This window comes from Amia ocellicauda, chromosome 4 (assembly GCF_036373705.1).
Source record: "Amia ocellicauda isolate fAmiCal2 chromosome 4, fAmiCal2.hap1, whole genome shotgun sequence".
Lineage (NCBI taxonomy): Eukaryota > Metazoa > Chordata > Actinopteri > Amiiformes > Amiidae > Amia > Amia ocellicauda.
The window spans coordinates 13994080-14017587 of record NC_089853.1 but is presented as its reverse complement, the minus strand read 5'-3'; the positions used below and the strand labels follow the sequence as shown (position 1 = coordinate 14017587).

The following is a 23508-nucleotide window of genomic DNA, read 5'->3' as shown; positions in this document are numbered from 1 at the left end:
TGCCTATATTCTACATGTGAAGAGATACACTAACACTGTGCATTTCATTTTTGGTCATAAACCTCAATCAATTCCTCTTATTTTTTCTGAAGGACATGGCAGGAAAGTGTTTCTCTGAAGGAGCTGCAACGCAAAGGAGTGTGTCTGCTTAAACTTCAAATAGGAAGCCAAAGGACAGGCTTATATGGGCGCCTTGTTGTTATATTTGAACCAAGAAAATATGATGTGACTGCATTATTGCCAAGCAACAGCATTGGGCCAGGTAGGCCATAAGAGTGTCTATAATGCTATACATATCTTTATATTTTAGATAAGGAAACTGTATCTACGAACATTTCTGTAAGATTTTAATACTCATGTGCTGGAAATTGAAAAGGCAATATCTTTAATGTTTTTTTAATATTTGTAATTCTTTAAAGAATTCTACATTATCACAGATTTAGAAAGAATAATACTTTTTTTTTCAGAACATTTCTGATTTTATATTTAACATTCATTCATAAGCATTTGTGGGGAAAACAGGACTTTAAGAGTTAAGAAGACAAAACCTTTTATTTGCCTGTAATTATTGTAACTGTAAGTCAGTGCAATGCTTCAATGTTTGTTTTCCATTAGAAAAGAAGTTGACATTTAGAAATGTTTAATTTAAGCTTTCATTTCAATGATAAAGCTAATTAAAAGCATACACTTCTGGTGAATTTGTTTTTTCCTGTTGTAAGATATGCTGTTTTCAAAGTAATGAGTATTATGCTTCAATGCATGCTTGACAGTCTAAACTAGTCCCTGTATACATCAGCATGTGCACAACCACTAATGAGCAGAAGTCTATTTTAAATTGCAATGCGTAGGTGGTAATGAAGTAGAACACACTTTATTAAATGAAAATATCTTCCATCTGAGTAGTGTTGAGACTTTAATATATATGTGTGTATAGACTAACCCCCTCATTTTGTTCCAAATAAAAGTAATTATTCCAGTCTAAGGGAATCATATTTGACCTTTAACCTTGCTCTATATGTATTACTATATACAATGAATGACACTAGAGCTAGCCATAATCTTCCTCCGAGGCATGTTTCCATTTTAAGTGTAAGTTCTGTTTCCTGGAGCTCTACAATCTCCAAGATGCATGGTCAAGACATTATACTCCTTCAGAATCTGGAAGACTTGAATCTTGCTGCCAGAGAGGACAGAGGACCCCCGCAACATCTGCATATTTTCATTGTTTGGGTCTACATGAAGGCATGAGTCATAGCAGTGTTTCATCTCCCAGTAATGATCTCACTGCTCATTTAAGAGAGAATGCAACCCTTGTCAAAGTAGCCAGTAATACATTTGTAGGACCTCTATGGTTAGGGCCTGAAACATTTAAATAATGTATTTACACAATAAGGAATAATTGTAATAAGTTGTATTAGTAATGAGGGGAATCCAGGTACTCAAAATGTGTGAATGGTATCAACCATGTCAATCCAGAGGATTTGTTCCAGACCATCAAATACATAAGCAACCGGGGACACAAACAGGAGACTTTCTTCGTCACACAGAACTTTGTGGCAGCATGGAACAAATTCTTCAACCATGTTGTTGAAGCTGACTCCTTGGGATCATTCAAGAGTAGACTTCACTTGATGTGATTCTTGGATTTCTAAATTATCAGCTACCACACAAGCAATATGGGTCGAATGGCCTCCTCTTTTGTGTAACCTTTTTTATGTTCTTATACCTTGAGGAGCACTGGGTTGTGAATTAAGTCCTCTCAAATATGCAATCTGTGTATTACAGTTTGCAACGAATATGACATAAACAAAACGCAGCTTTCGAAGATCATGTTTATGTGAAGTGTTTTGATATCCCCGCATTGTCTGATCTGAACTTTGAGGTGTAAGAAGCTTAGAACATTCTAAAGCTGTAATTGTATGGATGTGTCTTATGGAGGCGTTGAAAGGTGGTCAGACAATGTGCAGTTCTAATGCCCCCTGGCAACTCATTTCAACATTGAAGAGTTAGAAAAAGATTCAACAACTGGCCACATGATGTTGGCAAATTAATTATTGTAACCTGTTTGTAAACGGTTTGTGTTCCTTTCTTGTTCCAGGGGACATAGTGGGTTTGTACGATTCCCAAGGCATTGGCCAGTCCTCTCAGGTTGCTACTGGTGTAGTAACACGAATCACGCAGAGTGCTCTTTCTGTGGCTTTTGATGAAACTCAAGATGGACTGAACTTGGCAGGAGAGTCGCACTTCAATATATTAAAACTGGCAAATGATGTCACCTACAAAAGACTGAAAAAGTAAGTGTAATGTATTCCAAATATATGCAGAGTTACTTGATGGATAATATATACATTTTTCCAATTCATTAATTAGATGATTTAAGAAATTGAGACATGTATAAAAGGCAAAAACAAGTGATGTATAAGATTTTTCAAACAAGCATTGACTAAATTTAACTGTTTGAGGTGAGATCATTCATTTCAGCAATGTCTTTCCTACTTTGTTTACTGTGACCTATTAATAATGTATATTAATTCTAATCTAATAGTTGTCTGAATCGTTGCAAAGCAAAGTGAGGAACAATGCCCTCTTGTCAATTGTCTTTTTGTTTTTTTAGTGCTTTGAATTCACTGAATCACTACAGCTCTGGTCCAGCTTCCAGTCTAATAGGTGTCATGTTTGGTTATTCAGAGCCAAGTCCACCACTGCAACAAAGTAAGAAACTCTTATTCATTACATTTTAACTTAATTTGGTAATTATATTTCCTCTGATAGAACATGAGAATTTTTCACTGGTGCTGTGACAACCATTTAACACATATTTAAAAGACACATATACAGTGGAATGCATGAGGATTCACCTCCAAGGTCTTTTGGACATTTTGTAGTGTTAAAATCTGTAACGCTACAATTGGGATTTTCTGTCACTGATCTACACAGAATAATAATGTTGATGGTGGAAAAAACAAAATCCATTTTATATTTTTTAATTAACTACAAATAAAAAAACTAAAAAGTCTTGATTGTATAAGTATTCACCCCCTTTGCTATGACACTATTTGTCCAGTATTAACTTGAACAAATCTGTACATACACTTTGTGAAAAAGCTGCATTACAGTTCCATGCATGGAAATATTTTTGGTTATAATTTGTTATAATTCTGTTATCATTTTAACAACAGAACATTAGTTTTGCATGCTTGCTAAAATGTTTGTTTTCAATGGTTCAGTTCTTTTTCTAAAAAAAACCAGGACGGCACCCACCCACAATCTTTTAATCAAGAGACAAACAATTTATGTGATTATCATCATTTAGATCATTGTACCCAGAAAGAAACTGCTCCAGAATTGCTTTTAGTAGAATAAATCTATGATGCACAGAAATTAAAAAATAAATAAGAAATGTCCTTCATTTTGAACTCATGTATTTCTCTCATGTTATTGATTTAAGCCTGTTAACTATCTATCGTTTCATGGCTTAATAACTGAATCAATGTGATTCAACCGCTTCTTATAGTATGCATTTTCAAGACTCAGCTTCAGGAATTCTACGAATGGGACGTCATATTTACAACATTTACTGAGCTCCTCTGTTTGCTTATTGATACTTTTGTAATTAATTGTGACAGCTTTAATAAATCTATCTTTTTTGTTTTATTTAATAAATCAAGGATGTTTTTATGATATCAGTGACATAACGATAGGTTGCGTATGCAATCCCGTTATCTGAAAAAGGAAGCACTGCCCAAGGGGGAGGGGTTTCTGCACACTGCCGTTGGAACCTGATCGAGACGTCAATCTATCAAAGCTGCCATTGGCCCTAGCGCACATCACTCAGAACAGGTCCCTTCCTACTTCCTGTTCCATAAAAGGTGACGTCAACGGAGGTTCGTCCTCTTTTGCCGGGAGCCAGGACTCCCGTGCAACCTTGCAACCCTTGGGCAGTGCTTCCCTTTCCCTTCCCTTTGCTCGCTTCTGCAGGAGAGCGGCGATTTTGACGTGAAGCGCCGCACACTGCAACAGGTCCCTCACTCACGTCCACACCACGTCCTGGAAGGGAGGTGGACGTGCCTGAAATTGAAGGGAGTAGCCAACTGATATAATTTGGAGCACCCTGCACTGGGTGCAGTGTTGCCAATTTGAGAGTTGCTGGGGGGTGTAAGGGTGGGCCAGAGGCTGCTGGAACGCCTCAGGGGCGGGGCTCAGGAGGTGGAGGAGCTGTGGTCGGGCCGGGTCCCCTCTTACCACATGCTGCCGTGGGCCGCCGGGGTCAGGGCGGCGAGCCTGGGGGGGCACCTGCCTGTCAGTGAGACGCTGGTGGAGATCAGCAGGTGGGCAGGGCTATGACCTGGGCTGTGGTCCAGCCTGTAGCCTGGGCTGTGGCCTGGGCTGTGGCCTGGGAGCCGTGGTCGGGGGGCCTCCCCGCCGGCGAGCTGCCGCAGACGGCCTGCGTTGCTGAGCCTGAGGTGCCATGGAGTACACCCGGGCCAGCTGCAGGGACTGCTCGCTCTCCTGGAGGGTGCGTGTGAGCATCTCCTCCACAGAGGGGCCAAAATTAAAGCCCGGTGAAATTAGGGCGTCCTGGGACAGCCAAAGCTGGTGGCGCGCCGCCACAATGGCTTCCAGGGAATGCCCTGTCACTCTTGCCCACTTGGCGCATCACGGTAACAAGCTGATCAGCCACCGCCGCTATCTCCGAGATAGGGGGCGGGGTGGGTATTGCGCCATGTTGCTCTGAGGGCTGACTTTGTGCAAGTGTACCTAGAAGAACTGATGCTGTTTTGAAGGCAAAGGGTGAAAACACCAAATATTGATTTGATGTAGATTTTTCTTCTGTTCACTCACTTTGCATTTAGTTAATTGATAACTATAATCTATTAACATGTCTATTTTTGAAAGCATTCTTACTTTGCAGCATTTTTTCATACCTGCCTAAAACCTTTGCACGGTACTGTGTATAAATATATACATACACACAGACGAGTTCCAACCTACGACAACCTTGACTTATACTAAGTATGGACTACACATTCCATACTTACGAAAAAGACCCTCATCATAAGCCCCCTTATTTTTCAATTTTGAAATTTTGACGGATTCTGTCATTACTTACGAGTACAGCATCATCCCCAATACCATCTCACTCCTCCAATTAGTTTCAAGTTTATTCTTTTCAAATTTTAGCTATTTAATATTTATTCTTGTACATTACCCTGTGTTTATGCAATTTGTATGTACTGTACAGTATATGTGTTTAAATATAGGCTAACGTATGGTTACAACTTTTAACATTTTGCATGAGTTACGACCGTAATAACAAAATTCCAGCTTAAATTCAAACCCGACTTACGACAGGTCATAGCAACAGAACTGTGATTGCTATATTATATATTATATAGAACTATATATTTTTTTTTTATGCAACTCATCTAATTTACTACTACAGACATTGTAGAGCTCATTAAATCTCAGATATATTCAGCCCTTGGAAATCTTTATAGTTCTCCTTTAAATAAATATGGACTTCGATTTCATATTGGCTTTATTGGGATGATAATGCACTTACATAAACATTAAAAATATATAACAAAAAATTAAGCACATATGATATCCAGTAGTAAATAAAACATATATATATATATTTACTCTGTTTAATAGAACCAATTCCCTTCCTCTATAACAACCTACACCCCTTTATTCCATCTGTATTGCTAATACCCCAACTTCTCTCTTTCTATGTTTTTAACAGAATCCCACCCTTTTTAATGACATAAACTCCTCCTTCTTCACTCTTGCACTACTCTTCAATCATCTCTGAATAAAACTATCACAAATAAAATGTGTAAGTCTCATTAGGAGTAAAACATAACATGACTCACTTGCTAATAGAAAACTTCAAACCTTGTACTCAATATCGGCATAATGTTTTGTCAGAAACTTATTTTTTCTATTCACATTAACCTCCGTTAAATAATGTGTGTAGTTTGCTACAAGCAGGTGTATGGAAGTTTTGATTTAATCCAGCCCTAGGTTTTAATGGGAAACCAATTTAGATTTACAAAGAGTATTGCATTGGCAGTTGACAGGATTACATTTAAGATTCAGCTTGGGCAGGGTTTAGGCTAATTCAGTGTTATTGCTATGTCAAGTGTTTTAATGAATTACATTTATCTTTGAATTTTTCTAATAATTATTCTGCTGTTTGGTCAAGTTTAAGCATGCTTCAATGTAATTGTAATCCATCTACCAACTGTTAGTGTTGAGCGATATACCTGTATCATATACTTGTACTCATATTTATTTAACAACAATAACAATATAATGGGGGAAATAATTATACTGTTATTTTTTAATCCTTTATTTCCAGTCCCGTACACATTCAAAATAAACGTGTTGTCAAAATATTGCTGTATTAATTTGAACAAACGAAAGCTATGTTATCAAATGTTTATTATGTTCTAACATAGGTTTAATTTCTCCCCTGTGCTCGGCTCAAATCTCATGGTCTCACCCATTCGACCTGCATAGGGAGGTCTCAAAATTAAAACTTGGTACTCAGGGGTGTTCAATTTCTGAAAATACAAAAACACAAAAAAAACATCTTGTCCAAGGGACAAAAAGTTCATAAAATGTACTTGCCCTTCATTAAAAATAAACTTGCATCATCACCTTCCCATAAAATACTTATACAAATGAATCAAGGTTTAAAATTTTGCTTTTATTCAACAAAGAACATAACTGTAGTTGAAAGTGCTGTGCAGATGCATATTAATAAAAAAAAAACAATAGATCTCATCCATAAAGTCACAATTGCTGTATTCATCCAGTCTGAAAACCAAAAGATTAAAGCAGTCCAAACATTCTTGCCAAAAATTAGCACATCATTTAAAAACAACACATTCAATTTAAGTATATTGTTATATATCCCATATATCACGTTACATCTAGAATACTGCCATTCATGTTTTGGGTTACACCTGTACCAACTGTAGAATATCTCTGTACCACTAGGACTCACACAGGACTGTTGTACACATGATACATGTCCTGTGCCTCAGCACACCGTTAATTTTAGTATTATAATTAGTATTATGAAATTGTATTTTCTCGAATGCATAATAAAAAATATTTGTATAATAATAATTTCAAATTTATGCATTTACATTTTTAAATGCCATAAAATATAATGCATTTATTTTCGTATGTTATCATGTATACTTACTATATTTCCCTTAACATTGTATTTTTCTCTGAACGTTTGATCCTGCTGTGAATACTTTGCAGCTAGGCTCTGATTTTATATAACTCACATATTATCTAGGTGTGTTAGATGATGTATGAATCAAGTAGCTAATATATAAATTATACAGTTATAAACTAAGCATGAAAATGACAAATTTTTCAACGTGGACAACCATTCATTATATATTAAAAGCATTTCAATATCAGTTAAATACCAAAACACTGTATATATGTTACTTTTCCTAAATAACTATTCTGTGTTTTGGATTGATGTTTGTTTATTGTCTTGAAGATAAAATAGACTTCTGCAATAGTGTCCTGGATGACTCCCAGAAAGAAGCGGTTTCTTTTGCCTTGACACAGAGGGAGGTGGCTATTATACATGGGCCCCCAGGGACTGGGAAAACAACAACTGTAGTTGAAGTGATCCTGCAAGCTATAAGACAAAACTTAAAGGTGACCATTTTGGCCTATTATTATTATTATTATTATTATTATGTCATTGCTTGATTCCTCACCACGTCTTAATGAAGACCACCGGAATAACTTAAAAATGAAAACTGGTATTAAAGTCAAACACTACTGGTTTCTGTTATACTCTTGGTCAAAATGTTCAATGGTAACTTATACTCAAGCTGTCGAGTTCATTCCTTTCACAATTGACTGTGCCAGTGCTGCCATGATTGGGTGGGCTTTGGTCAGTCAGGTTTCCTCCTCCTGTAGCTTACCAGACACCTGTGAGTCCACAGTGTTCTCGGTGTGAGCTGCATTAGTCCTCCCCACAGTGTTAAAGCTCGGCTGTTTGTTGGCTCACAGTGGGAACAGAAGCAGATGCCTTGTCAGTGCGTATTTCAGTGTGTCCATGTTAGCTACCTACATACATACCTCACATCTTCATACAGGAATTGTAGCACTAAACTGAGGGGAATTGTGTATAAATATCTTCATACTGTATTTATGATGTGTATTTATGTTGATGTTTAGTCAGACATGTTTTTGGAATGGGAATAAAAACAATGTGTGTTTGTGTTTATCCATTTCAGATTGTGCCAAATCGCTCTGTGGCTCTTGGCCATTTGTCTAGGTTGTTACAAACCTCTTGAACAAATCTGTTGTACTACTTTTACATGATATCTCCCTCCAGTAATTACTTGCAATACTTTTTAGCATGCCAACCATACCAGGCACCATTGTTCTTTGTGTAGTTTACAAAAAAAAATCTGTTGTACTCTTTAGTCAGTGTCCTACAGGGAAGTGATTAGGTTATTGTTCACAGAACTGTCATGCCTTGAAAATTAACTCTGGGAGAGTGTGTCATAATTTATATTAATTAATTTCATAATACTGTATTCATTGTCTATAGGTAAATTAAATCACTTGGCAGAGGCATGATATTAGTGTAGTTTTAAACTTTTGTACTGTACTTATTTAAAATAAATATTAATGCAAGTTTATTTTTTGCATAGTTTATGATTAAGACTGTATACATTTGACTGGGATTGTATATATTTTTGCATTTTATTTTTCAGATTCTTTGCTGTGCCCCCTCTAATGTTGCTGTGGATAACCTAGTTGAACGCCTAGCAAGATATAAAGCAAAAGTCCTGCGTCTCGGACACCCTGCCCGTCTCTTGGAGTCCATACAGAAACATTCTCTTGATGCTGTACTGGCACACAGTGACAACACTCACATCATTGGGGACATCAGAAAAGATATCGATCAGGCTTTTGTAAGTATTACATTAAAATATGATGGAGTGTGATACTATACTCTTCGTGTTCCATTTGGATACATTCTGTAGTATTTCTACCCTGCAGACATTCAACATAGTATATGCCTGAGACTGACCTATTTATTTCATGCAGAATGTATGTTTGTCATAAAATATTATTTAGCTAAACTCTGAGTAAAACAACATTATGCCAGACATTGGCTAAATCAACCAAATAAGGTTACGCTACTATTTTGTATTAAGCATAGATTGTGTAGCACAATCTTTACAGTGTATTCTTGGCTTATTCTCAGTGTCCAGTACTTTAATTAATAAGTATTGGCTACTTTAGGAACAATATTTATTCAACTAAATGCATAACATTGTTTCAAAGGAAGAGTGAGTACTTTTAACTAAAATGTAATATGTGATAAATTAACACATGAACATAACATGATAATACTGTATGATATGTATAATATTTGTGGAAATCCTGCTTTTAAATAAAAACGTATGTGATTCAAACTGTGGATGATAACTGTATTAATTTTGAAAAGTCCTGTAAGAACGATTCTCAAGTATGGCTCTTGAATTCAAGGCTCCTTTTGGGAACTGATGTGAAAGGCGCTACTTGAACACACAGCATGTTGTAAGACAGTCAAACAAGTTGTGTTGGGAAGGTTTAGTGGAGGAAGTGAAAAATCTAACTGTTTTATTTCACACCCCGGCTCTAGATGACTCATATTCAGAGGTGTGAAATTTTGCAGGTTCATGGAACTCAGAAGAACAGAATAAGTGTATTGTCTGTTTCAGTCTGTAAAAAAAAAAACACATGGCAAGGCACACACAGTTGCTGTTCTGTAGAAAAGCATAATTAACATTGGCTGAAATATTGGAATTTAAAAAAATGTAATGCATTACAAAAAATGCCTTTTTATAATCTTCAAAACTTAATGTAATTAAACTAAAGTGTTTTAACAATTTCCCCATTGTCCTTTGTTAAATGTCATAAAATGTAACTTTCAGAGGGGTTTATGGTTTTCATTCCACTGCAGGTCTCAATTACTTAATTTGGATAAAAAGTAAAATCACCTTTTCCCCCCCCCTCTTATTCAGCTGCTTATTGGTTTATTGAACAGTACCTAAAACAATTAAAGGAACCGGGCCTTCCAGCATTAGTATTGCCTGCCCCTGAATTTTATCAGTGTTTGACCTGGAGATCTTTTGCATCAATTATTCTTGTTATGTAACACACTATCCAAATAATTTGAGGTGTTTTTTCAAATATTCAAAATCTGTGGTGTTATTGTATTCAAAATGTTTTTTTTGTTTTGTTTTTTGTTTGTTTACATTCCTTACTTACATTCTGATCTAAGTTTGAAGTAAATGTTTTGAAGACCTCAATCAAGTCTCTTTACAGTCAATGCCTTCTGAGGATAAACAGATTTAATAGTCTGCATGACTCATGCTCTCAAAGCTGACAGCAAATCAATCGTGCTTCTGTAAATCTTATTTGTCACATCATTGTCCTGTGATCAGAACAAAACAGTGTTTCGGACAAAGTCAAACCAGGGAGTTGTAAATCTTTATCGTAACACCTCAGTACTTGTAATCTACACATTTACAGATGTGTATCAGTCTTGAACTTTTATGTTCAATAATGAATTGTTTTTTTTTTTTTTTTTAAATGAAACCTATGTTAGATTTTTTTTTAATAAACCAAATTATGATACTCCCTTAAGATACCTCTGTTTAGATTAAACTTGTACATTATTCTAACCTTAGATGTATAGATGTATACCTGTAATGTATGGCTCAATTTGTAAAGTGATGTTTACCCTTGTGATATTGTGAATATAGAACACTATATGTTAGTGATTGTTGAAACCACGTTAGTTGCCGTGGATAAAGGTATCTGCTAAACAACTTCATAATAATTCTTTATTTTGTTTTCTAGGTAAAAATTAAGAAATCACATGATAAGGGAGATCGGAGCCATTTGAGAGCTGAGATTAAGGAGCTGCGAAGAGAGCTGAAACAAAGAGAAGAGATGGCCATAACGCAGATCCTGAAATCTGCTGACATTGTTTTGGCAACTAATACTGGTGAGTGGTACAGCTTAACTTATGAACAGTTGTGTTCATTTTGATTTAAATAAAGGCAGTTAAAATGTAATATAAAAACAGATTATTTTGAAAGGGTAATAACTGCAGAAAACTGCATAAGCCCGCACTGAGATATTAAAGGTAATTATGACAATTTAAAAGCAATGCAGGAAATATGTATTTGTGTCTGTTTATCAGTTTATTACATATACAATATAACCTTGTAAATGAATACTATTTTCTCCATTAACTATTCTACTTTTAAATGCATATTTGTCCCCACACACCTGTGACATAAAATTAACAGAACAGCATTGAATCTATATGGAAGCTGTTGTGCGGACAATATGAAAAGGCATTGGTGGGCTCCGAGATACCATGTTATTCTTAGCAGATCAAATTGATCAACATGGTTTATGGACGGATACTATTTTGGCCCGTATTGAAGGCTTTTTTGAAATACTTGGGCGGATAAGTGCTCTTCAAGACACAGACATGAATGTCGAAGTTTTAAATTGTTTGGTACTGATTGAGCACCGTGTTCATGTGGAAGATGTCCAAGTTACTTCAAGCACGGGTGTGGGACGCCGCCTCTGGATATTCCAGGCGATATGCTCGCTACCATTGTGTTGTCTGGTCTATCAACCCGAGAAATTGCGGATCTGTTTGCCGTGTCACCCAGTACGATTCAGAGGAGATCGGCCGAGGAAGGCCTATGGCAGGGATGGCGAACCTGTGGCATGCAGAGCCGTGAGCGTGGAATTTGGGGGAAAAATATTTTTTGCAAGCCCTCCCCTCAATTGTCTAAACTGATTGGCACTTTAGAAAAACAGTCAGTATATTTGGCTGCCCCCAAGTCATTGAGCAGCTTTTGGTCAAAGCTGCTGTTAATAATAACTGTAGGCCTAACTTGTTGTGTGTAACGTTAACATTAACGTTTTAGCTAACTTTGACAGTTGGCGAACAACTTTGCAATCCACCTGTCTCCTGTCATAACGATTTTCTGGTGGAAATATATGCAACTCATATTCCGTTTCTCCCATCTCTTTGTATATCATATTGCTACAGAAGATTGCATAATTGTTTAATGTCAGTCATGTTTTAATTGTGTTTACTGACCCTCGCGTCTTTAGTCGTCTGCCTGTATTATTGATGTTTTTGCCCACCAGTCTCGTCATTTGTGTGATGTTAGCTCGATAGAGCATTGATTTTACATTCGCTCAAGTAACTTACCTTAGGCCAGGGATGGCAAACCTTTTTTGAATGGGGTGCCCAAAGTCTGGTTTGTATACTTTGCTAAGTGCCAAAGGGTACCAGTGATAAATTAGGGATATAAAAGTTTATGCAGCTTATACAATATTTGTATTTATTTTTTTTGTTGTAATTAAGTTATTAAGAAAACATGCCAACAAACCACAATACAGAGAAATCTAAAAACTATGGACAGATAGAACCATCCCACCCATCCAACACCTGCATCTACTGCCAACCTCCCCCCACTTTGAACCCACCCTCTTATCCCTCTGTAAACTGGAGAGCAAGTGCAGCTTTAGTCTGCTAATGGGGCTTCTGCTGCAGAATATGAAGCTGAATGAAGTGAGGCACATATTCTTCCCAAAAAAAGATTATAAATATGCAGGTGCCATTTTTGCTCACAGATCAATTATCAGATTTATTGTCAATTTACAAATAGTAATAGCACTATTACTATATATACTATATATAGCACTATATATATATATATATATATGTATATGTATATGTATATGTATGTATGTATGTATGTATGGCCTCATTTGTTTATTTATTTATTTATTTAAGGATTTATTTCATAGCCATATTTATTTATTTATTTATTTAATATTGTCTTAAATCTTTTTTGACTTATTGGTTGCCCCACCTGACTTTTCAAACTCAATTCAAATCTAACATGCATTAACTTTGACACCTATATTAACTTTTGGCCTTGAAGTAAAGTGTATACATACATTTTTAAGATGAAATATAAATTGCTACAAAACCCCTTTTTTGTTTTGTAGTTTTTCAGGGGCCATACTACCTGACATGACCTCAGCATGGCTCAAAAATGTCAAATTATTAAATATTTTTGAGAGAATTGCTAATCTTGTTACTGCAGTATAGGGGTCATTTTGGGTCTTTTGTGTGCCATATCCTGTTCATAGTTTTCTTAAAGTGATATTACATTTAAAAAATAATAATCTTAATGCGTTGTACCATTTGACATTTGGAGAAATGCATTTTTCGGACAAAAGTTTTTTTTTTTTTTAATAGAATACATTTAACACTGTTAAATGCACTGTTTCACAACGTGTAATAATTTATAAGCAATTTAATGTACAATTATGCCAAACTATTTGATTAAGAATTTTATTGAGTAAAATAACCTCTTTGCATATATGTTCGGACAGTTGCACCACCTGACATTTTGGGGCTTTGGAACACCAAAACTCCAAAAAGGTATTATATTTAAATAAAATGAAATTGGTTCCTTATAAAGTAGATATCATAGAATAATTTTATGTATGAAAATAATGGCTTCGGACACAAACAATGCACATCATGTCATTGACCCATTTCGATTGATCTGTTATTCACCCAAAACACCATTGTTCCACCCTTTAATAGATAATACATAGATAAGGTTGTCTGCTAATAATAATAATAATAATAATAATAATAATAATAATAATAATAATAATAATAATAATAATAACTACACAGCTTTCATCAATGGCGGCTTCGGTTTTTATTGTATTATTTTCTCTTCTACTCATATTTGTAACCACCACGAAGTATAGGCTTGTAGTTTTGTGCCAGCAGGGAGATTAATGCTGTGGATTTACAGCACGGAGTGCCAGATCGCTTTGTATATCTGCTTTATTGACCCATTGCTGCTTCTCGCTGGACCGTCCTGCTGTTCCGCCTCCGGTTTCTCTAAAATTTCAGACACTGTGATTGGCTTGTGGTGCCTCTCGCACTGCCCGCCCATCTCGGAAGCCACGCCCTCAGAACAGTCTCCTCCCCACTCGCAGCTTCTCATATTTTAGATTTAGTTCAGCAAGTATCTGAGCTGCAAGATTCCCTTCCAAAACTCTTCCGCAACTTTTCGCGTTCATACCTTGCGAACATTTTTGGTTTAATCCTGCCCAAGGAATAAGAATTAAAGCCAATGCCATTGAAACTCAGCTGGTAGTATACAGTGTCCCTGATAGGCGCACAGGACAGGAGAGAGGGAGGTCAATTGCATTATAATTCACATTAATCATTTCTACAAGTTTCAGTAGAAATAAAGACAGTTCAAAACCAGAAGAGGTGGTGTTTATATTATGCCTGACTATGCTACTGAAACAGATAAATAAATCATAGGAACTAGTTGTGAAGAGTTTCCTCAACATGGCTTTTGGAAATATATTTACTTACGTACGTACTTTACAGCTAGTCAAAAGTTACTATTTTTAGAAAATTAGACAATGAAGTCACAGTATTAGTCGATTGAACTGCAATAGATTAAGTTACAGTTCAAGAATATAATGCTGGAAGAACAGAGCTAATTTACCCTAAAAGGAAGCAAATACAGTTCTTATTGAACATCCTTCCTGCTGATTTCTTATTTTCTTACTGCTTTTCTGATAACTAATAGTGCTAATTGTTAGGAGGATTGGTTCTCTCTTGAAGATGGAAATCAAATTATTTACTACAGTTATTCTACTCACAGTATTATACTACATTCTCTCTTAAAACAACAAGATAATTGTGCTCTGTTAATTTTAATTCAGATTACATATAATCTGTAATGTCAATTCTTTATCTCGGGTAAATTATGCCACATTCAAGTTCTATAATCAATATTTTATGCATGCAGATTTTCTTCAGTTTTAAGTGTTAATCACAGAACGCAATCCATGTAATTGAATAATGTTCTGCAACTCTATGTGAGACCAATCATCATTTTAGATTTACTTTATTACATTCTATACAGGAATTTATTTTAAGACTGTGTTCAGATCATACAGTATTGCAAATTGCCTTTGGCATGTACCTCAGGATAAATGTATTAACTGCAGCATTTCACATAAATACATTTGCCGTTTTATTCATAAATGAAAAACCTTATCAACGAAAAATATTCACTCAAATAAAGGAGAACAATTTCATTCAATTTTAGTGTAAAGTGTATTATCAAAATTTGAATTAATTTTCTTTAAAATAAATTTGATAGATCAATCTTAGCAAAGTTGATCTGGTAGAAACCTGCAGGTCATCAGCAGTGTTTCCGTTGTGAATTGCCAGTTGTCAGAAATGAATTACTGGAATTAAATGGAAAAAAGAAATGAGTGGGTGAGGAAGGTTATTTATAAATGTCCATGGGAATGGATTGGAAATCATTACTCATTCCTGAAACTAATGTGAGAGAGATGCTTTTTTTTTTTTTTTACCTGAGAAAACGTAGAAGAAATGACATTCTTATGATCTATCAGTGACATTTCTAATGTGTCATTCCCATCTGTAAATTGGTTTCAGCAGGATATTATTAATCTATTATCAAAGTCAAACAGTTTATGTGAAGTGTCCACAATAATTGCAAAACATCTAAACTAAAATTGTGGAAAATGTATGCCAAGCACTTTTGTATAGAAGAGGACATTCTATTCAACGCAGATTGGTATTTAATGGAAATACTGAGACTTCACTGAGTAATACTGAGTATATCCAGTTCATATATTCAGATTAAGAAAAACAGAAACAAAAAACAGTATTACTGGTCAGTAAAAGATGATAATATACATATGTCAAGTAAAGTAATCCTCAGTTGTATATCAAAAACTGTATAATACTTGTCCTACTTTCATACAAATGTGTGGCCTTTTGTAATGTGAGATTTAAACATTCAGTTCTAATCTATGGCTCCGTGTTTTAAAAATATTTTTTTAACTAGGTGCCAGTGAAGATGGTCCTCTAAAGTTTCTTGCAGGAGACCACTTTGATGTGGTTGTGATTGACGAGTGTGCCCAAGCCCTTGAGAGCAGCTGCTGGATTGCATTGCTCAAGGCACCCAAGTGTATCCTGGCTGGAGACTACAAACAACTTCCTCCCACCATAAAATCACAGAAGTGAGTTCCACAGAACTTATTATGTTATTTTTCCTTCTGAAAAAATTGTATTGGTTTCGAAATGACTGAAACCAAGACATTTGAAATTAATGAATTAATTAATCTGTTTACAATGATCGCAGGGTAGTGGGAAAGAATAGTTTTCACACCGGATGCGGTGGGGCAGATCCCATTGATTCCAATGGCACGTGGTGCAGCAGAGGAGCGGGGTTAAGAAGTGGCGAGGTGGTGCGTAAGAGAGAAACTCCACGCCATGACGTAGACAGCCATCAGCCAATCAGAGAAGAACAGGAGGCTCAGTGGAGATATTGAAATAATTAAAATGGACGAGAAACTTATCAGCGATTATTTTAATATTTAATATTTAGACGATAACTGTCAATACATTGAAAGAAGACAATATTGTCCGAAAAGTTATGTGCTGTTGAGCAGCATGTTGATAAGGGCGCTTTTTAGGATTGCATTTTGCCTTGAAAGAGTTCAAGAAAATTTAGCTTGATATTATAATGTAAGCAACATATTAAAATAATAACAAAAAAGTATTATGTACCCGCAAATGTTTCGTTATGAAAGAATCAGAGCTGTGATTAAATTGTAGACATCCTTAACTTCTATCATTCCTGGTTGTAATTCGTAGCACATTGCTCTGTGGATGTGCAAAAGCACTGCTGTGATCAAATTAAACTGTGATATTCAATAAATTGTGGATGGGCAGATTAAAGCTCAATTAAAGTAAATAGCATAATATTAATATCAATGTACAATGCATGATAATGCTCTCTGACCATGTCCAGCAAATGACACAAACTTCCCATATACAGATGGGTGACAAATTAAAGGGAAAACCTGAATAAATGAGTGGAGGAACATAACGAATGCAGATGCCTCCAAACAGGTGTACTGCATGATACAATGAAGCGATTAACATCCTATCATGCTCTGTGGCATGTATACAAATGCTGAGCAGGCTCAGTTGACCTTGATTTTGGATGAAGATGGCAAGAGGAAAAGATCTAAATGACTTTGAAAGAGGGGTCATTATTGGGGCATGAATGGCAAGAGCTACAGTCACAAAGACTGCTCAACTGGCTGGTGTTTCAATAGAAACAGTGACTAAAGTTACATCTGCGTTTAGATCTATGGGAAATACATCAGTAAATAGCATTGGAAATTGTGGTCAAAATTGCACATTTGATGACCGTGATGTCCGTGCATTACTGCGATATGTAAGGACAAACAGAAGAGCAACTCTTTCCCAGATGACTGAAAATGCAGGATGTGATCAGACTGTGTCAGCAAGAACAGTCCATCGAGAACTACACAGAGAGGGATATTATAATAGGGCTGCAGTGCATAAAGCTCTCATGACAATGACAATTGCACATCTGAGTCTACAGAGATGTGCAAAAGTGATATGGTCAGATGAGTCATCCTTCACCATATTCTTGACAAGTGGGCCCACTTGTCCCTTTAGAGGGTAGGGTCATTGCAAATCATTACAAAGTTATTCTGAGTAATCAACTTTATCCTATGGTGAAACATTTCTATCCTGGTGGGAGTGGTCTGTTCCAGGATGACAATCCCATCCACAGGGCACGAGGGCTCACTGAATGGTTTGGGGAGTATGAACATAATGTGAATCATATGCTATGGCCTTCACAGTCACCAGATCTCAACCCATTTGAACACCTATGGGAGATTTTGGACCAATGTGTTAGACAGCGGTCTCCACCACAATCATCAAAACACTAAATGAGGGAATATCTTTAGTAAGAATGGTGTTCCATCCCAGGCTCCAATATAGTTCCAGGGACTCGCAGAATCTATGCCAAGGCACATTGAAGCTGTCCTGGCAGCTCGTGGTGCCCAACACCTTAGTGAGATACTTTGTTGTTTTTCCTTTAATTTGTCACTCGTCTGTATATTAGTAACGTATAAAAATAACTTTATTATAAACAAACACACAATAGCATGGCTACATTGAGTAATTTAGGTTATTGTGTAGGGGATTACGATAGTAGTATTGAAGTAGTTGGGGTTTAAAAATATTTACATAGGTCTGTGTATTTATTTTGTGTAAAATAGAAGTTAGGCTCTTCTGCCTTCCTGATGTAATTTCATGGTTATTGCTTGGCAATCAAAAGTCATAAAGCTTTGATTTAACGAGAGCCCACTGACTGCCCTGCCGCATCCGCTGCTTCTTCGGTGAGAAAATGGGGTTTGCACCGTCCACAAAAAGCCAGGATGGGACTGCCAGTTGCAGGCAAACAGTACTACACAGTACAAATAAACAGTACTGCTGTCTGTGAGGTAAAGAAATTGTAACGCATGAGAAGCTTTGAGTAATGAGTGTTGATGTTTTCCAATAACAGTATATGGATCAGTGTAGAAACCATAGCCTAATTGTTTAAATGTTGTAGATGATGCAAAGTTAGGGGCAATGGCTGAAACTGAATGAACTGCTAATCAAATCTAGAAGAGATTTTAAATCCACAGATACAAAACAAATAGTAAATATTGATAAATACACAGTATTGTACAAAAATAATGCATGATACAACACTTGGATGCAACCAGTGGGGAATAATTTGTTCTTCGAATCTAGAAATCTTAAAATCTAGGATCTAGAAAATGTTTGGGCATTTGAGGGGGTTGAATAAAGAAAAACAGAAAGTGTACAATTCACTGCTAAATGGAATCCTCTGGAACGCACAGTGTCAAAACAATCTGCTGTTTTTGTACTGCAGGCCCATAATGCCCGCAGCCCAGTTATTACACCAATAAGAGGATTTAATGTAGCTAGAGCTACCAACAATATATACCTGCAGGTGTCAGATCACGTTCTGCCTTCTTGGTCCTTGCAGAGACCGGGAAATTATGGACCATCCCTAGCCACTCCCGATTCCACAACCACCAGAAATCGAGACCAGCTTAATTTATATGTTGTATCCAGTTCTCGAGATGAATGCTTTTACTGGGAGGAGGACCTTAGCAGGCAATGTCTCAGTGGAAGCTTGACTGAGCTTTTATTTTAAAAACGGTTATTTCCTATATGTTTTTCAAGTCAATTGCATACTCCATAAAGTGCAGCTAGAAATCTGATAAAAGGAGATTCAGAGGCTATTCAAGCAACCCTTCTATGCTGGGAAAGGTTAATACTTTGAAGAGTTTGCCAAACCATGTCATTTAAACCTCCTAAAGGTACTTCAGAAATCATCTACCATACATTTACTAATTATAAGAATAATTTAAAATTTACACCAGAGTCCTTGGTTTGCAGCTTAATCTTAGTGTCATCATTACATTTTGGTGATTGCACAGCAGATTAAGGAATGAGAGTAAATGTTCTTCTTTGAGTTGCACATTATTAGTAGTATTATTATTACTACTGTATTGGCCTGTATACAAGACAAAAATATTACAAAAATGTACCATATCCTATCAAAAAGATAAAATGCTTTCAGCAATGAAATTTAGATAAAATACATGTTTTTTTATTAACCATTAGGGGGTATGAAAGGATTTCCTCTGTCATCTAACATTGCTCTCTGTGACACTAAAGTTATTCATATTTATTTGATCCTTCAACTTCTCAGACAACCATGGTCTTAAGATATGCATCAAAACCTCTTCTTAATCCCATTTATATTTTACAGTTTTTGTATCTACTCATAAAGTTATGTACAGTTTTCACAAGAAGCATCATCAAAGCCAGTACTGTAAATACAATGAGCATAAATCCTTGTACAACTGCACTACTATATGTACAAAATGCAAGAGTGTGCCAAGGGGTAGAGTACAGTAAAATTATTAGTGCTAAAATCAAAAAATGCAAAAACTCCTAAAAATACATGATCAATTTGGAGCAGTTGATCCCTGCTCACTTCAATAAGAAAGTGAATAAAAGCAAGAGTGCTGACATGTCCAAGAGATGGTGGCCACAGTATTACAAATATGAACAGGTGTGTCTTGAGGTGGTCAGGGACTGTGCAGTCCTAATCTCGGTTGGTAGGTTGTTCCACCATTGAGGGACATGGGTGGAGAAGTAAAATCTAACGCTGTACATCTATTAAATGTTCAACTGTTTACAAGGGAAATTACAATCATAGTGTAACAAATAACAGCTTTCCTGATTATTATGAAGTATTGATAAGAAGGTGAACTTAATGTAAGGATGATTAGGGAAAAAAACTTGTCATATAGATCTTTATTCTGTGAAATGATCCATGTATACTGCTGGACGGACGTCGCAGAGGACTGATATTGTCCATAGTAGCAATAAATACATGTGTATCTGGGACTTCTGAGAGTTTCAAGAGAGCAGGTAGGGGCGCATAGTTTAGAGATAAGTGGTACACATCTGGCTGTGAACAGGATTACCCCAGTGGCAGAACATAATTAGTCAAGCTCTCCAGAGTTTGGGTTGTCAGCCCTGTGTTTTTGGTTGGCTTCTGCAGCAGTAACCCCTGTCACTCATCAGATGTGTCTGAACCTGCAGTGTTATCAGTGGGACATGCATCAGTCTATCACTCTATACAACATGACTGGCTTGTGATGCAAAGAGAAACAGTTGGCATGAGTGTTGGCCTGGTGAATGTGGTCTTCCCCCATGATGGGAGGAAGATTAAGAACATAGGAAAATGGTCAGAACTTGATAATTGCTGTAAATATTTGAAGACATTATTTTTTTTTTTCATAACAGATTACTAAGCCATGGAGTAGGCTATGTCTTGTTGCTCTTCTCTGTGACTTTGTTGTTGGCAAAGTTGAATAAAAATGACAGATTCCAAATTGGGGGCAGTGGTTAAAAAATAAAAACTCTTAGAATGACTCAAGTCCTTTTTTACTGAAGTTTTACTATTATGTTTGTATTTACATGATCTGCTGCAATTATAGAATGTCTTTCTGTATTTTAATGACTTCAATCTTGTCTTTATTATCTGTGAAATAAAATACATACGTTTCCTTAAATTGTAGTTAATCTCTTTCAGCCCTGTAAATAATTAGATCTATCTGTTGGTATTCTATGCTATATGTGCCCTTTTCATTATATGACTGTGGGAAATGAATGCAATATTATGATGTCCATGGGCAGATACTACATAATCACGTACGACTAAATATATGCAAGCTCTTAGGTTTCCAAGTATTCTATTTGCCTTTATTAGTACATCTCCAAATTCACTATAATACTTAATAAATCACCAACTCTTTCTAGTCCTGTACTTTTATGACTATAGCCATTTGAATACCATGGTTTAATATGATATTACTTTTAATTTGCTATCTATTTGTTCTCTTGTACATTTAATCTACTCTAGTGTAAATGTCATTAGTTTCCATGTGTTGTGTATATTAAATCAAAACACTGCAACTGAAAATTGTTTCAAAAGGACTAAAATTCCACAAATGCTAATTATTTGACAACAATAGGAGAGCCAGTGACTTTTTTAATAAGCATACAGCTCTGTAGGAGCTGTAGGTAGACCTACAACATATACATCATCCCATATCACTGATGAGATAAAATGATAATTAAACATTCTGTCAAAGCTAGTACTATTCAACTAGTCTTTCAGTGTCTTTATAAATGCATCTGTGAGTGGTGTTGCGTTGTCCATCTCAGTGCAAACACTACAGTATTATCATAACCGTCATCTTTGGAAGATTAATTCCACCACAGAAAACATATGCAATTAAAATACATTTTCCAATTCTAAACAATATTTAAGTAATACACATACTGGCTACTGACTAATTATAAAATATACAATAATAATGAATTGCAATCATGTTCTTTAATAGATGCATTAAAAGCTGAAGTCAAACATTTTATCTGTAATTAAAAATAAGTTGTGCATTGTCATTTAAAGTATAGTATTCAATTAAGCCAGGAAAAGTTCGTCTTTGACAGATATCTTTTCTGTGCTAATAGCTCCATAACTTGAGTATTATCATTTCAAATAAACTACTAATTTATACTTGTTATTATCATTCACAGATCCAAATGCTTTAGTCATTTAAGCACACTTTTTTTTTTTTTTTTTTTTTTAATAATTTTTTTTGCCATATACTTACATGAGTTGTTGGTTGCAAATTCATCCTGCAGCATTTCAATGTGGTTAAAAACATTACGGTCATCACCTTCCTGAGAGCAATGCATGATGTTGAGGCATACTGCATTAATCAGTCAATTTACAAAAACCTCTGAAGCTATTTGCAGTATGCAACTTAGTGTGTAGTGTCCCCTTAGGACTTATTTTTAAGAGTAGGTGATTTGATCACATGGTTTGGCATCCATGTTGCTTTCTTAAAAAAAAATGTTTCAGCCATATTGCATTCTGTGGAAAATAACTAACGACAACTTCTCTGATTCCCTGAATTCCAACTGAAATTAAACTCTGTGTGCTATGTCATGTTATCTCTTAAGTTTGTTCATACAAAGTTCCTCTAATGTGAATCATTTTTCTGTTTGTGAGGGAGTTTATTTTCCCAAGGGATAACTGGAGTCTTTAGGACCACACAGAGGGGATGTGACTGAAACCTAAGCCAAAAGGCCTGCTGCCACTAAGTTTCCCAAGGTCCTAAGACCTATTTTCCACACTACATTTGCATTTAATGCTGTATTGTGAATCGTATACTGCTATATACTTTTGAAATGTCCTACATTTATACTACTATGCCATGGTTGCTAGGCCACTGATGATTGCTACTTGCAGCTAAATTTTGATATTGCTTCTGTATTAACAAGGCTTTTTGTGCTGTAACAATCAATCAAAAGCCGCAATAAAATGCTGGTACAGAGAGGATTAGCCTGGCACTTAAGACCAGTACATTTTTATTCTACTTTGCTTCTTTCTACCTTGTCATCTTGTTGGTTTTATAGGTACAATTTTTTCAGTATTTCCTTATTTTCCATCTACTTTTCAAGATGAGAAACAATAAGTATGTCTTGCAAACTGGCTTCCAGAATACCCTTCTTGGTGCAGGGTAATAATTTGCCTGTAAGAGTATTTTATCTATCCTTGGATATACTCACTTACCATACTATGCTGTGTAATTCCTGCAGTACAGATATGAAGGTTATAGTGATGGATTACTTTTGTTTGTCAATGGACAAATAGAAGTAAAATCAGAAGGCCTGTCTATAATACCCTCAAGTAAGGCAGCTGTTTTTAGACATTTGAATGCATATCTAGACTAAAAGTGCTTCCATCAGAAAAATATAACGGAAATGTAAAACTGACTAACTGACCTTGCCCCTGATCCTTCCCGGATTAGAAATTGTGTGGGTTTAACTTTTGACAAGACTGGCCACAT

The 23508-nt window shown here is 35.9% G+C and overlaps 1 protein-coding gene across 2 annotated transcripts in view; it reads left to right on the top strand.

Moving 5' to 3' along the window:
• ighmbp2 (immunoglobulin mu DNA binding protein 2) overlaps positions 1 to 23508 on the top strand; it is a 37281-nt gene that overhangs the window by 2004 nt on the left and 11769 nt on the right. For both annotated transcript variants that reach the window (XM_066701034.1, XM_066701036.1), the window contains 7 exons: positions 93 to 262; positions 2099 to 2294; positions 2615 to 2712; positions 7532 to 7695; positions 8769 to 8969; positions 10909 to 11056; positions 16014 to 16188. In XM_066701034.1, the coding sequence (XP_066557131.1) occupies positions 93 to 262; positions 2099 to 2294; positions 2615 to 2712; positions 7532 to 7695; positions 8769 to 8969; positions 10909 to 11056; positions 16014 to 16188 (1152 nt within the window). The remainder of the gene's footprint in view (positions 1 to 92; positions 263 to 2098; positions 2295 to 2614; positions 2713 to 7531; positions 7696 to 8768; positions 8970 to 10908; positions 11057 to 16013; positions 16189 to 23508) is intronic.